The 15,472-nt window shown below is 46.5% G+C and overlaps 5 protein-coding genes across 5 annotated transcripts; 1 reads left to right on the top strand and 4 right to left on the bottom strand.

Annotated features, from left to right (window-relative positions):
- Positions 1–1,093: 1,093 nt before the first annotated feature.
- LOC112884555 (transcription factor MYB44-like) lies at positions 1,094–1,750 on the bottom strand. The gene has a single exon (XM_025949963.1). The coding sequence runs from the start codon at positions 1,748–1,750 to the stop codon at positions 1,094–1,096; it is 657 nt and encodes a 218-aa protein (XP_025805748.1).
- Positions 1,751–3,059: 1,309 nt separating this feature from the next.
- On the bottom strand, positions 3,060–3,717 carry LOC112885845 (major pollen allergen Lol p 11-like). The gene is made up of 2 exons (XM_025951519.1): positions 3,555–3,717; positions 3,060–3,466 (listed from the first exon to the last, which is right to left on the bottom strand). The coding sequence occupies exons 1-2, from the start codon at positions 3,715–3,717 to the stop codon at positions 3,120–3,122; spliced, it is 510 nt and encodes a 169-aa protein (XP_025807304.1). The 3' UTR covers positions 3,060–3,119.
- Positions 3,718–4,728: 1,011 nt separating this feature from the next.
- Positions 4,729–6,526, top strand: LOC112885842. The gene has a single exon (XM_025951516.1). The coding sequence runs from the start codon at positions 4,941–4,943 to the stop codon at positions 6,261–6,263; it is 1,323 nt and encodes a 440-aa protein (XP_025807301.1). The 5' UTR covers positions 4,729–4,940; the 3' UTR covers positions 6,264–6,526.
- A 524-nt stretch (positions 6,527–7,050) lies between these two features.
- LOC112885843 (rhomboid-like protein 11, chloroplastic) lies at positions 7,051–10,282 on the bottom strand. The gene is made up of 7 exons (XM_025951517.1): positions 9,948–10,282; positions 9,724–9,842; positions 8,687–8,772; positions 8,397–8,437; positions 8,148–8,314; positions 7,972–8,034; positions 7,051–7,347 (listed from the first exon to the last, which is right to left on the bottom strand). The coding sequence occupies exons 1-7, from the start codon at positions 10,108–10,110 to the stop codon at positions 7,180–7,182; spliced, it is 807 nt and encodes a 268-aa protein (XP_025807302.1). The 5' UTR covers positions 10,111–10,282; the 3' UTR covers positions 7,051–7,179.
- A 537-nt stretch (positions 10,283–10,819) lies between these two features.
- On the bottom strand, positions 10,820–14,749 carry LOC112885844 (coiled-coil domain-containing protein 25). The gene is made up of 6 exons (XM_025951518.1): positions 14,399–14,749; positions 13,528–13,655; positions 13,326–13,429; positions 12,113–12,200; positions 11,503–11,564; positions 10,820–11,211 (listed from the first exon to the last, which is right to left on the bottom strand). Exons 1-6 carry the CDS (start codon positions 14,509–14,511, stop codon positions 11,059–11,061), a joined length of 648 nt encoding a protein of 215 aa, XP_025807303.1. The 5' UTR covers positions 14,512–14,749; the 3' UTR covers positions 10,820–11,058.
- Between the last annotated feature and the right edge of the window lie 723 nt (positions 14,750–15,472).

Here is a 15,472-nt window from a genome sequence, read left to right as displayed (position 1 = left end):
GTCCATCCCAGACATATGACGCTCCAGGTGCACAGTCCCAGGATGACCCCTTCACACCTGCACCTCCTCCGCCTCGTCCTCACCGTGCTCCAGATGCATTTACGTACTCGGAGGACCACATACGCCGACGGCCTAGGACTAGGGGCGGGAGGCCCAAGAGAGCGCGAGGTCCGGGACATGCGGAGTAGATACTCTTGATTTGGTGAACTTTTTATATTTAAACTGTTTTTGTATGATACTATTTTCTTTTTAATCGGTTGATCTATCGTACTGTCGTAATATTCGGATTCTACGTTGCAAAACGTTATCGTTTAACCATCTTCATACGAATTTTAGATAGAGCAATCTTCTTCGTAAATTTGAATTAAAATTTTATATGTACACAAAAGAATATGGCGAATCAATATTGCATTTGAAAACAGTCTGAATTTCAAATAGATTGTAAATCATAAATTCCAAAGGAAAATAACAAAAAAAAATGGCTTTAAACATCCCGCCCACTGGCCGGGCGGGATGCCTCCCGCCCTCTGGCCGGGCGGGATGCTCCCTCAGGGACCCGTTCGCGAATAAGAAAAGTTTCTTATTCGCGAAGGGGCCCTCGGGGGGGCCTGGAAAAAGTTTTTTGAGGATCCCGCCCGCTGGTTGGGCGGGATGTCCCCGGCCCCACGCCTCCCGCCCGATGATCGGGCGGGAGGCACCCATTTTTCAAATTTTTCTCAACCGGCACCCCTTTTTCGAATTTTAATTTTTTTTAAACCCTTTTTTAAAAAAAACTCGAGGAAATTTGGGTCGAAAGGACGCTAGGAATTTGGGCCAAACATTACGTGACCTTAGGCCCAAACATAGATTTGTGAACCAACATCTGAAACTAATAATGGCAGAGGAAGAAAAAAAAAAGATAATCAGAGTGAAACAAATGGAAAAGAAAAAAAACGGTTGGCTGCCCCATATAATCATCGCTCTCTTTGATTTCGAGAGAAAGACAGCGAATTTTCAGTACAATTCTCATGCAGTGTTACAAGGTACTGTAGAAACTTTTCTTCAGAAATTCATCAGAAATCAGAATCACAACAAAATTAAACGAGCACAAACTCTACGGCGCCCGAACAGCCTGCACCATCGCCCTGAACGCCGCCATGGCCGTGGGCGCCGGCGAGAGCCTCATCTCGGGCAGGCCTCCGGCGCTGACATCAAAGTCCATTGCCGCCGCCTCGCGTGCGCTGTTGCTACCCTTGGTGAGATCCCCAGGCGCCAGCGGGAACAGGGCGAGGCACGCGCCGCTCTGATCATCCCCCGCAGCCTCCTCGGGCGGCTGGCGCCGGAGCACCGTGCCGCCCCTGCCGCTGGCACGCCTGACGTCCCCGGGCACCAGAGGAAACAGCGGGAGCGTCCCGTCCGGGTGGCGGCGCGGAGGCGGCGCCAGGTCCAGCTGCTCGCGGAGGACGGTGTTGTAGCGGCTCTTGACGTCGCTGTCGGTGCGGCCCGGGAGGAACCTCGCGATGGTGGCCCACTTGTTGGGGTACGCGCGGTGGCACGCGACGATGAGCGCGTCCTCCTCGGCGGAGAAGGGCCGTCCAGCGGCGACGGCGTGGGCCAGGCGCTGGTACCAGCGGAGGCGGCACGACCGGGCGCTGCGGCCGGGCAGTGCGGCGCTGACGCGCTCCCAGCTCTGCTCGCCGTGCAGCCGCACCTGCTCCCGCAGCACGGTGTCCTCGCCCTTGCTCCACGAAGAAGACTTCTTCGCCGCCATCGGTGTGTCCATGTCCATCGTGCCGCGCTCGGCCTCGAGATTCGAGCGCCGCCTTCTCCGGGAGTTGGGTCCTGGTGCCTGGGTCGTTTCGGCGGGCAACGGGAGAGTGGATGCAGCGGGCGGGTGGGTTTGCCTTGCCTTTTACAGGTTGCGGCGCCGGCGCGTGAGCTGCGCGCGGTGTGAACCGGCAGCGATGCAGACACGCAGTTGGAGTCAGGGTCCGCATACACATACTATACACGATGGTCGCCGCTCCGGGTAGAATTCGCAATGCGCACGAATTTATCTCTTCCCGTTTTGTGTACTGTGTCTGAACTCTGAAGCACGTCTTGTTTCCGGTCAGTTCGGGGGCAGATCGATGGGTGCGGCTACCTACCGCTTCGGGTCCAACCATCACCTGAACGGACGGCCCATCAAGCAAAATTGCGCACGAGCGAGATCGTCTTCTTTCCCGCGCCACCGCCCAGCCCCTCTCCATGCTGCCGCATCCACACTCATCGCCCAGCCCCTCCCCCACCCCACCGGCGCGGGCGGGCTAGGGTCCCGCCGCTGCTGCCACCGCCTCCGTCCGCCGCCGCCGTCGCTGTCGACTCCCTCGCTCCGGCGCCGGCCCAACCACCATCTCCCGCCACCTGACTGGCGGCGCCCCCGCCGCCCCCGCACCCGCCTCCTCCGCCGGGCCGGCCTGCCGCCGCCGGCCCTCCCTCTATGGCCGGCGGTGAACAGCCCCCCCTCCCCGGCAACCCTAAACCCCGAACTTCTAACCCTGAAACCATAATCTCACCGGAATCTCACCGGAGTTGGAGAAGGAGGGATGGGGTCGAATTGGGCTGAATTGGGGCTGAATCCTCCAAATAATTTTCTTCATGTGATGGATGTGGGATTTGCAGCACGGGTGATATATAGCCTCCCCGCAGATCGATGGGGAAGGAGCTCCCTTTTGTTTTGGACTGTAGATGAACTGTGTATTTGGGCTGCAGCCCAAACTCTGAAAATGTCACATCACAGAATAGCAGCTACTACAATAGGGTCTACCATAACTAAATTTTGGAGGAATGTAGGAGCTTGATATATACTATCAAAAATTATCATCAAGATCAAGAATTCTGCAACATACTTGTTCCTTCTCTGTTTGTGCAAGATTATTAGTACAGCTACCAATATAATGCAAGGGAAATCAAGATGAAAATCACTACTAGTTTTTATTTCTAACAACGAATTAATTAATTCAATCTGTTTGCTAATAGCGTCCATCCACCCATGAACTGATCTTGATCGATGCGTGGTCGGCCGGTGTGGAAGACGAGGAAGAAACTAAACCCCAGTGCAAAATTGACAAAACAATGGTGGCCCGCCTTGAATTAGCAGCTTAGGGGTTCTCGGACGTGTCGTTGTAGAGGTCGTATCCGCGGAGGAGCTCGCCGCAGTTCTGGAGCGGCTCCTTCCGGAAGAAGGCGATGGGGTTGGCGTAGCGGACGCCGGTCTGGTCCATGCCGTTGTTCCGGGTGAGTGGGACGCGGGAGCGATCGCGGAAGCGCTCGACCTCGGCGCAGTCAGCCTCGGGGCTCTTGAGCAGCATCACCTCGCAGATCTCCTCCTGGTGGTCCTCGCCGGCGATGTCCATCCGGTACCACCCGCCGGCGTCCGTCGTCGCCTCCGCCTTGTCGTGCAGCTTCTGCGTCTCGAAGTGGCGGCATTCCATGTGCACCGTCGCGCCTGCACCAACAGATCGAGACGCATGGCAAATTGGCAATGGCGACGGCCAAATGTATGGCTGCAGGAGCTAGCTGCTAGCGAGGCTCGCCTTGGATGTTGTGGGAGACGTTGGTCTCGAACCCGGCGCGGCAGTTGTCGCAGTAGACGCGGCCGGTGACGACGAACCCCGGCTTGCCGCCGGGGACGGCGACGGCAGCCACGGCCGTGGCGGCCAGGAGCAGCGCGACGAGGCTACGCAACTGCGGCATCATGGTGGCCCGTCCTGTTCTGTTCGTCCGGCGAGCTAGCTATCTGATGCGATCTAGCGACCTGAGATGTCAAGTCTCGAGCAACTTAAAAATAGAGAGGTTGAAGTGGATGAAATAGGCCATGCGCAGCTGCACGTGAGAGGCGGAGCTCGTTTCTAGGCACCGGAGTGGGCTAAACTTGGCCGTTGTTGGAGCATTTGACCACGTATATATGCAGGGAGTGCAAGAATTGCATACTTTCTAAAAGTTTGACCACGCATGCATAGCTTAAGGTAATTTGGTCATTTCTTGCTCCTTTTCAATTAATCTGAAAAAAATAGACTCCACTGCCCTGCAGCAAATTGGGATTGTTGAAGTTTGTTTCCTGGCGAAGAGATGGTTTTTTAGTGGTTACGAGCAAAAGCCAACTTCGAAAGATGTCCTCCAGCTAATTTTACCAATGTAGATTTATAGGGCTCACATTAGTTTATTTTTTATAGTGGCACATGCCGGTAATTTGAAAGCAGACGTTTTTTCTAGGATTCCTCTCTGGCTTCAAAAGGAATCGCTAGTTCAATTTCTTCAAAAAAACAAGAATCACTAGTTCATAAGTTTGAATTGAAAATGTGATTTGGGATCCGAGTCACTATTTAGAATTTACTGCAAACTTAAAAACAAATTCCTACAATTTTTAGAGTCATACTTCCCTTCCAAATATGTCCTAAATGTGTCTTTGTTCATAATGATCATGTCGAGACATCTGGGTGCAAGTTGCTTGCTGTTACACTTATCGTAGGGTCCTTTCGCTAGCAGTATCCTTAAGAGAGTAGACCAAATTTGCTTGGCGAAGCATGGAGGCTCCGAACTTGGCCGCTTCTTTGCTACTCGGTGGGCCAAATTTCCTTGGCGAATTTCACCGATCTTGGGTCCGAAGGAGAGGAGGAGGAGGCGCCATGGCAATTAAGACCGCGAAAGCGAGGCGTCGGAGCAGAACAGCCACAGAGATGAACGAAATCCTCCCGAGAGCTACCGGCGACCAACAGACAAGGGGTCGCCCAGGGAATTTTCTCGCGTCGGACCCATAGCAATCAAGCCCTGACAATGGCGTCCGCGAGACCTCCCTCCACCAGACCATCTCTCGCAGCCGCTGGCCGCTCGTTCCGGTCCCGAGGTATAGATAGCGCCCGTGCTCTGTGCAGATCGATGCGGTGTGCCAGCAGGCGGGGTCGTGCCTAGAGCCGCCGGGCATGGACAGACGCAGAGCACCGGCGGCGGTGAAGCCGGATCGCTGGGATGCCGACGACGGCCCCGACGAGCTCGGGGTCTTCGCCGCCGAGCGCTACTTCTACGGGGACGACGCGCTGTGGTGCGAGCGCTCGTCGTCGTCGCTGTCGTCGTCCATGTTCAGGACAGGGACGCTCGAGCACGACCGGTCTGTCGTCCCCACGCCCACGGCGGGCACCAGCTCGTCGGAGGCGAGCTGGAACAGCCGCTCCGCGCTGCTGCCCGTACCCATCGAGCCATCGGATGAGAAGTTGCGCGCCGTCGCCGGCGCCGCCACTCCGGTCGCCGAAGCGGAGCCTTGTTCCGGGGCGGAGAGTGGGCGCGCCGAGCGCAGGCGCGCTTCTTCGTCTAACTCTAACATGCGGCGGTGGCTGCTCGGCATGGCGGGGTGCGCTTGCGGCCGTGGCGATGGCGAGGAGTCGGTGAGCGCCGACGAAATGGAAGCCGGCAACGACGTCCTCGGTGCCGGTGGCAAGAAATGTAACACCGAAGCGAGCGAGGTGTTTCCACAAACAGAGATGATCCCGGAGCCCGTGTTCGAGGAGGACACCGCGGTCACGGTCAGGGCTGGCAGTGGCAGATGGCTCCTCGAAGGCGACAAAGTCCTTGCCGGAAGGGATGCGTTTTTTCCAGTTGAGATCGCAGGGCACAGCCACCGCCGGGCAGCCAACTCGCTCGAATTGCCCATGCCGGTGGTCTTGCATCCCGCAGCGACGGCCTCCTCCGGCGAGCGGCGGCGCGTGAAATCTTTGGAAAAGTTCAGGCCGTTGGGCGACGACCAAGGGAGCGCGCTCGGTCCAGCGACGCAGAACTCTGCTTTTACAATCGTCGCCGGAAATTCTCCGCGCGGGGCCGCTGACGGCGGAGGGAGCCCAGGCGAGGACGACGACGCGGCTCCGAGCGAGCTCGGGTGCGCGTACCCACCGAGCGAGGCGAGCGTCGTCTGGAGCGTGGTCACCGCGGACGGCGCGGCGTCCGGCAACTTCTCCAGCGCGGCGTCGGGCTACTACTACCACTACTTCAACTACGGCGAGGACAGCACGTTGCGGCACGCCGCGGCGAAGAACGACCACCGGAGGAGGAGAAGCGGGATCACCACCACCGGCAGCAGCCTGCTGATGGCGTGCATGAACGAGAAGGCGGTCGACGCTGTCGGGCCCGCTCGGTCCGTTCACCGGCCCGGAGGTCGAGCCGGCTGCCGCGGCGAGGCCGGGAGCTGTCGGCGGCAGCCGGAACGGCCATGGTGGAGGGTACCAACACGACGTGATGCGCCGCCGGGTAGGTAGGTAGGCGTTGGATCCGGAGGCACGCGCCCGGTTGAGCGATCTGTGCACGGGGCTGCCTGCAAGTACAAGTTGCTGTTTGATTTTAGCTAAATTTTCTAGGTTTTTTCATGTGAGGAGAAGAGAACACTTGTTTTGGACATATATTCTTATCTTTTTGTTTTTTTTGGGTGATGATGATGTTGTCTTGAGAACTGTTGGCAACTTGTACATTGGTAGTATTCGGTAACAATACAGTTATGAAAAGAATTGCTTGCAAGTGGTCATGAGGGAGTTTATCACATACCGCTACAGCCATTCACCATTATCAAATTTAGTTCCCCAAAACCATATGTGATAAACTCATCAGAAAAATAGTTATTCCTTCCGAACTCATGAACTGTCAGTGTTACTCGCACTTGTGTTCGAGATAATTTGTAGAAGATGACGTTGTGAGTTACCGTATTGTATCTGTCTATACATTTGACATTGTTACAAAAATGGTGAACTCCTTGCAAGAGTTAAGTGGAGTTTATACAGATATTTTGAACTAAACCTAAACAATTTCCATTCCGTCAGTCCATTATTCGGTTATTCCCTTGTACGCCCTGAAATGGATACTAAAAAAGACAAGCACATAGGTCCCCAATCCACCGTTGGCTCAATCATGTGGCGGATTATCCAATTCTTTAGTGTACTCACAAATATTAATCTTTGGTTCTTGTAAAAGGAAAATGTGAAGGAAAACATTTGAAGTATCAGACAAACAAGATGCTTGCATTGATCCACAAATGAACTTTACACGCCAGCATTGAAATTCCAGATGATCTTTCATTTAAATCAGAAGTTTCGTAACTGAATTTTTAGAACAATGTCATGTTATCATATAAAGAAATGTAATGAATGATAATATGATGTTAGTTGATAAACTTTTTTCCCCCTATTTACTCTCTTTAGTTGTCTTGGGGCTATCATCGTTGGATGAAAAGGGGATTCTGCTGACCAGGAACACCAATGCTGCACCTATCAAAGCACCTGACACATGAGCAATGTTGTTTACTTGAAATGATTGGCCCGTGATTGTTGTTGCTCGTGCTGCTTCCATGACCTATTAGGTAAAGGAAAGTTGAACAGATCAGAGGAACTTCAGACGTTCAAGGGAAGTTCTTGTTTGGCGCTGACAGAGCAACTAGACTGTAATGTACATATTAGGGGTCAGGTTATTGTCATGCCTTAAGAGACAACAATCCATTAAGCATTTCATAACAGCGAGTACATACTTTAGTGTAATTTAACTACTAACAGATGATGTGCTCCAAATCGTCAGGATTACTATCCTAGTCCTTCAGAGCATTGTGCGGATGTGTAACTAACCAGTGGAGTTGCACATTGTGAGAGGTTTTCAATCCAAGACACAACAAAATATGGTCAAATGTTTAACTACTTCCCCTGGGGAGGGTGGCAGGGTGCAAATTTGCCTGGTTCAGCGCATGTTCAATTATCTTGAACCTGGTTTTGAAACTGTAATAGATAACTGTTCTCTCTAGGACAGTTGTTCCTGCCATTTGTGACCTCCATGGAAACCTTTTCCTACTGTTACTGTTCGTTTTCCATGTAAAATAAGGTGGTGACAAAATAAAATGATCCATTTCAATACAATTCTGCAATAAATATCCATTCTTCTACTTCAAAAATGGTTAAGGAAAGCAGCAAAACAGTGTCATGGAGGTACCTTGTCAACAACAAATTGCCCCAGGATAAGCACCTCAAGGATCTTTCTCCAGTCCCATGACATCTGCCATGATACAGAGGAAACGTTTCAAAAGAAATACATTGGCTGGCTGGTTCTGCCTTGTTGTTAAGTAAGATTGTAAGAAATTTTGAAATGAAAAAGATTGAGTTAATCACCTTAACTAGAACACTAATGGTGAAAAGGCCAAAAACAGCACCAGATGCTCCAAGTGACACAGAGGATGTCGGGAGAACCAACCATGAAATCAAATTTGCCCCGGCACCAGTCAAAATGTAAGACATCCACAAAGCAAAGTTACCTTCTTCCTCCTCCACAAGCTTTCCTGTATATTTAGGTCAGCACTAGGCATCCTTAGCTTAACTAGAAGTATCAAGCAGAGCATTCATTTTTGAATCAACTCTCACCAAAGATATACACAAAGAATAGATTGCTTGAAAGATGATTCCTGTAGATAATAAAAAAATGACTTTATGAGAGACCCTCGAAAAAGAAGTAAAAGAACAACATTATAATATATCCACCAATCATGCTAAACTTCATAGATTCATAAAACAGGACAAAGAACTACCAGTCTACCAAGCAGTTCCTCTCTATTAATATAAAGATACGCAGTTCTCCTGCATGTTCGAAAAAAAAAGGGTCTACCAAGAGTGAAGGGAAATTAAGTGAACCTAGAATAGCAAGTCAAACTAACCAGTTGGCATGGCAAAATGTTGATGTCACAAACTGATACCATGTAGGGAGTGCATGATACAGGTACAGTGCTTTTATTTCCCGAATCTGAAATGCAAGGGAACAGCAATTGATAAGTAAATATATAGTTCAGCACAGGAAGAAAAAAAAGTATATATGCCTTGTGCTTAAGATATAAGTGAGCAATATCAAGAAATCTCTTATTACACGAGACAATGTGATTCTATCAGCTTTAATTCATCCTTGTGCACTCCTATAATATTAAGGCTATTGATATTACGCACAAGGTCTACAAACTCTGAACAATAAATAAGTCATAATCAATTAAGGATGGGACAAAGATGCCAATGGTATGCATGTACAGGTGCAGCTCCAATGTTGCTAGATTGCCATAATATGTTTCTTTTAGCCAAGATTGCCAGAATAATTTGACCCCTATTTATATACAAGATAATTTGCATGCTTGCATGCATCATCATGAATCAACATTTATAATATAGAAAAATACAAGCGTGCCTCGAATTATCCAAAAGCAAAAACCAAAAAGATACTGATGTACAACAGATTAAAATCCATACATGTGTTGATCTTAAATGCTTGAACATGTACTTAATGTTGACTCAGGTAGTTGAGCCAGTTGTTGCCAATCATGGTGAAACAAAAGATACAAGATATCTATTTTCCTGAATCAGTAGGGCGTGACTACGATTAGCGCGTTAGCTTGAATGCTGTAAAATTGCAAACTGTACTTAGTACAAGTTAAGTACAGAGTGGTTCTGAAATACATAAAAATGAAATGTCCTGCCCACCACGACCTCCCCTCATCCACGTCTAAAACACAAACAAACACAACCAAAACACCGGCGCCTATCAGTTTAGTTGTGAAACTAAATTGAAAAGTCAAGTAGCAAGTCATAGGAGTACTGAATTGGACCTAAAAAAAACCGTGAGCTATGTGCATCTTTATGCGATACACACACACACACACACGCCACAAAGGCTTGAAATTCAGCTTCCGCGAGGTGTTTCCAGTGATACCTGGAACATGTGGTCGGCCACGTAGATGCCGAAATTGAGCAGCAAGATCCAGAAGATGCCATTGGCGCGCCTGCTCTGCGGCTGCTTATCCTTGGCAATCTCCAGCTCGGCCACAAAGCCTGATCACACAAACGGAGGCCATGTCAGCCGACCACTTGCTCGGCTCGTCAAAATGCCTCGCTCAAAATCGACGGAAGAGAAGCGGAGCAGCGCCGGCGGCTCACCTGAACGCTTCATCCCGCATCGCAGCAGGCCGCGCCGGGCGGCGGCGGAGACGGAGATGTGTTGGCGAAGGGAGAGGGAGGCGAGCGTGGTGGATTGGGAGGGGAGGGGCTTCGAGAAGGCTCTGGAAGGCGCGGGCAGGAGGAGCAGCTGCTGCTGCGCCATGGCTGGGGAGTGGCGTTCCGTTTTTCCCCCTCCCTCCTCTTTGCTTGTTGTGCTGGGTTTTGGAGTAAGGGAGAAGAGGATCTATGAGCGCGAGGGCCCACTTTCAGAGAAAGGTATTGTTCCAGCCGTGTGCTGCAGGTTAAGAATTCTCTTTTCAAGCGGATTAATTCAAAATTTTAGTATGTGATTTTCTATATGGTAATAATGGTATAACTCTGCAAAGGTTTGTACTTTTGAAGCAACCTGGCACTGGGAAATGGGAAGAACTATCTTTTGTTGGGTGAAAAGAAAACCTGATTACCTGACACACAAAAGGCCCAAGAGAGAACTTTCCCACCCTGCTTGAGCCATTCAAATTGAATTCGGACGAGATTAAGTTTCTGCATTTATTCATCATCAAAACATATATTTTTATGCACCTGATATTTTGTCTTAGAAAGAAATCACTCCCTTCGATCACAAATACTTAAAAGTTTTTGGACAAGATTTATTTATATTTTGTCTTTGCCTAAAATATTTAGTTTGGAACATGAAAATCATGGGTGTAGATTCAACTCAAAAGTACTTTCATACATTCTAGTGTATTTTTATAATAACTAATATATTCAAGTGTCCAAAGACTCATTTGTGACTTCAACAATGGTTCAAGAATTACCATTACTGTTACTATTATCGTAGAAAAATCAAACAGAATTAAGTTTCATTACCATTAGCATTTAAGATTGATGAAAAACTTATCATTATATCAACCACAGTTTGAGCATGCATTCTCGTTGTTTCACCAATCGAACAGGTCTACAGAGACCATAAGGACAACAATCATATCATGTCATGGCCCAATCCATCAGCCATCACAGAGAGTGGCTCGCAAGCAAGCTGGTGACACCTGTCCTGTCTTTGACAGAGGCAGTTCAGAGAGCTTCAGCATGACAAATTGCCACGGTCTCCTCACATGAAGTCTTCTTCGAGCTCTTGGAGGGTCTTGCTGCCAGATGCGATTTGCTTGTTAGAAGTCATCTTCTCTTGGACCATCAGCCCCTTGTAGCTCCTGATTTCAGCTTGCTTCTCCTTCTCAAGCCTCTCCATTTCTTCCCTTCGTTTCTGAAACAAAATAAACAACGAAATCCAGTCATACTCAATTTCAAAGTTCAGCAATTTTATCAGAAATCAATTTAATCAAATACACATCCAGTGACCAGTCTCCAACGACACTACAAAGCAGCATATGCATGACAACCAGTTTAATTTGCCCCTGTAAATATAATTCAATAAATCCTAGTGTTTGTTACAGGAGAATCAATTGTGCAGACCTTTGGATTAGTAACACTAACACACAACTAGCACGCAAAAACACAAGGAAACACTGCCTGGCAGAAGAATAAAATAGCTTACCTTGTCTCTAAGCTGTGCCTTTCTTTCTGCCTTTTCAGCAGCACTCACAGCCTCTCTTTCAGCTGCAGCAAATGATGACATGATTATGTATTCAATATGCAAGGTTAGAACAAACACAAAAATACTAGAGGAGAAAACTAACAAAACTGTAGTTGTGGCAAGCCAAAGAATCAAACCAAGGCGGCACCAAAATCTATGGTTAGGTATAAAATAAATAATTCATCAATCACGCCTTTAGTTCATAGACCTAACAAACACCAACCAGATAGGGAAACAGCACTGTTCTCTCAATAAAATAGTAGGGATATCCATTTCAAGTCCTATAGTTACTGGAACACCTCCTTTTTGCATATCTAGCTACTATTGTACCATGGATCCATTGTATTGTTTCAGCCTACATACTGAAATTACATCCTCATTTCCATTGGTTGCTAGTCTCCAAGGAAACAACAGGATGCAAAAAAAAAAAAGAAATGAAATGAAATACTGGCTTTGAAAATCCCGGAACAAACAAGGAAACATTTAATCATGTTCTGTTTAAAGAAACTAGTAGGTATCATGTTGAATAAAATATGAGCATAATGAATTCTTGCGAAGAAATGTGTTATACCCTTCAAGTCAGGCTTCCGCTCCACCTTTGTCTTATTCAAGCGGTTCACAATTTCATTCATCCGCTTTTCTACTTTAATGGTCCGAACCTGCAAAATAATCCATAAGTTTGAGCCAGTGTACCGAAAATAACTGTAATCACAAATGATAAAAAACTAATATGTTGTTCATACAAAACAAAATCTAGTTCCATATAAGAAAAATGATAAACAAGAGCTTTTGCTTAGTCCACTTTTGTAAGGCGTATTTTGATTGGAAAAGGTCAGATATATGAAGTTCCGACTGATTTTATTAAAATATATACATTGAACATGTAGCATCAATGCATTCGCTTTCGACAATTGGCAACATACTGTAAGAGAAATGAAGTTCAAACTCTACTTTTAAAAACATTTTCAAAATAAGGATGCCTTGCAAAAATGGACAGCGGAGGTATATAAACAAGCTAAGCTAGCTAATACTATTTCAAATTGATTAAGAACCACGACATTAAAGTTTAACTTCACATGCAACACCCACTAAAACCTCATATGCTACCGCCGTCTAAATTAAATTCTCATTCTAACAAATTTATTTGTTCAGTGGTAGATGGTGACATATCATTGTTATATTCGGTGCTGATAATTGTTAGATGTTAACGGTTTGCATTTTGTCACTGGTGTTAGTTGATTGTGACATGTTCTCTCAGTTGAGGTAGCAGTATGGACCCAGTATATTGGGTCAGAGTGTTATCACATGACTTAGTGGTGCTATGCAGGACATAACTGAGATGGATATGCAAGAACTCAATACTGTTTGAAAGCTTGTTGCATTTTGAAAAGAATGGCTAGACATTATAGATGTACCTCAGAATAGTAATAGTAAACATGCTACCAAAAGGAATTCCAAGTATTGCATACCCTTTAGGTCATTATAGAAGAAAATACAGAGAAAAATATAAACAAAGATTACATTCCATTCAATACTGCTTAAAATAATAAACTCTACCTGCTCACAAAGTTACAATATGGGCATCTTTTAGACTATATGCAGATCAAGATACTAGATTTACATTACGGAATCCTATCGTAAGTGTACCTTAAAAATATAATAGTTGGAATTAGATGACATAAATTTTAGATTGTATAAGTTTTGTCAAAACATAAAAAAAAAATCATATGCATGTAATTCTGCTGTAAGAATAATGAATAAAAAAGAAGGTGGTGAGCTCTCACCAATTTAGGGTTGTGAAAACCAACTTGACCCACATCCATTGAAGGGGTCTTCTTCAAATTGTACCATGGAGTATAAACTACATCAATGTTATTGACTTTATTGCCTGTACAAAAAAATATTCAGCATCTTTGCAAGCAAAGGTGAAGCATTGAACTTGTGGTACAAATGTACAATACTGATTTGTATTGTAGTTTGTCCAACCTTGAATGGAATTAGCTTTGACAAGCTGTGCACAGTCTTCCAGCAGACCTTCACTCATGTCATCCATTGTCTGGCCTTTATTCAGTCTCACATATACATGCGCAGAGGACATCTTATCTACATGGAACCTGCATTACCAAAACAAGTATAAAGATGATTCTGAAAACTTAAACTGCACTTAATTATAGGGCTTAATGAGAAAAGATAATGAAGAAATCACATATGCCATGATAATTACAAAAGGTGAGCCACAGTATAAAGAAAAAGAAAAGGACGGCATTAGCGGTTGTCCAGAATGAAACAGTACAAAACGCATGAAACAAACAATTTTGCACTCCGCTAACCGCTAGAGAGCACACCGTACTACTGAATCTAGGAACACGAGTACACAACTGCACGAATTGATGAATGAGATGGTTTTGGCTTAGACCACAAGACAGGAACCATTAAATCTTAACGGAAAAAATATATAAATGGAATGCTAAGTAGTAATTCAGCTTTTCATGATTCTGACACTCAACAAGCAAGCATAAACTTGCGTAATTCAAAGCAAGTTTAGCTTAATTCTTTAGATAGAAAATGTGGCATACCACGATAAACAATTTGACTGAAAAGGAAAAAAATACAAAAAACAGTCTGCAAGATCCCCAACATGTCCACCTAATTATTACATTGCGCTGACTAAATGGTCTACAATAACAAGCTGAACAGAGTGTCAGCACAGCCTGTAGCTTCAACGAAACCTCGAATTTACTAGAACCCACACGAGCTTCCCATCCGCTATTTTTCGTCAGCAAAGCATGAGACGCACCAGAGCTAATCCCCAAAAATCTGCGAAGCAAAAGGAAAACAGGAGAGGGGTGGCGGTTACCAGATGTCCTCGGGGAAGCCGTACTTGATGAGGTCCTCGTTCTCGTACTTGTCGAGGCCCATGAAGATGGTGTAGTCGCCGGCCTCGGGCCGCGCCTTGAAGTAGAACACCATCCCGGCTATTCACGCCGGCCGGCCGGCCGCCCGAACGGATCGAGGAGGGGAGGGGGTCCCCCGGGGTCCGGGCGGCGGAACCGGGCCGATCTCGGGGAGGAACCCGGGGCAGCGAGAGGGGGGGAATTGCGGCGAGGAGAACCGGGGAATCGGGAGGATTCTTATCTAGGGTTTCGTGCGCGTGGAAACGAAGCAGAGCAGGAGGAGCGATGGGGGACTTTTTCTTATTTTGTTTTATTTATTTCTCCTTTTGACATTCTACGGTGTCCTTATACACATATACGGAGTACTATGCCTTCGTGGGTTCCTATAACGGTCAAAAAGGTTTGCTACCCTCGTCACTAATTCGTCGCTTCGTTATTAGGATGTTTGGTTTCGGAAGATAAAATTTAGTCCTGTCATGTTAAAAAAATATTTAAAAGTATTAAATAAAATTTAATTATAAAATTAATTGTAGAATCTTTAAGTTAATTCGCGAGACAAATTTAATAAGGTATATTAATCGATAATTAGCGGATGGTATTGTAACATCACTATTGCAAATGATGGATTAATTAAATTCATTAAATTCGTCTCGCGAATTAGCATCCATTTCTGAAAAAAATTTATAAATAAATTTTATTTAATAGTTTTAAATGGCAGATGGGCTAAAGTTTAATCCTCTGAAATCAAGCGGGGCCTTAGTCATAGTCATCTGGTTTTTATATACTGGATCTTGTTATTACCCTCCCAGTATTTTAACCCTCTTTAAGAAAGTATTTGGTTGGCACCATACTTAGTCTATCTAATTTTTTGGACATACAATTAACTTTGTAGAAAGAAGGATGTATTTTTCTTTTTTTTTCTCAATGGGGTTGCTATAGTGTGCCCGAGTATTATTTGTGCCATCCACACCTGATTTTTTTCTTCTACCTCCTCCGTCTAATCCAAGACCGGATGACCATCTTCTCCAGCTCCGGCG

The sequence above is a fragment of the Panicum hallii genome, chromosome 3 (genome assembly GCF_002211085.1).
Source record: "Panicum hallii strain FIL2 chromosome 3, PHallii_v3.1, whole genome shotgun sequence".
Taxonomy (NCBI): Eukaryota; Viridiplantae; Streptophyta; class Magnoliopsida; order Poales; family Poaceae; genus Panicum; species Panicum hallii.
Note: the sequence above shows the minus strand (reverse complement) of the source record. Positions and strands in the feature narration are given on the sequence as shown.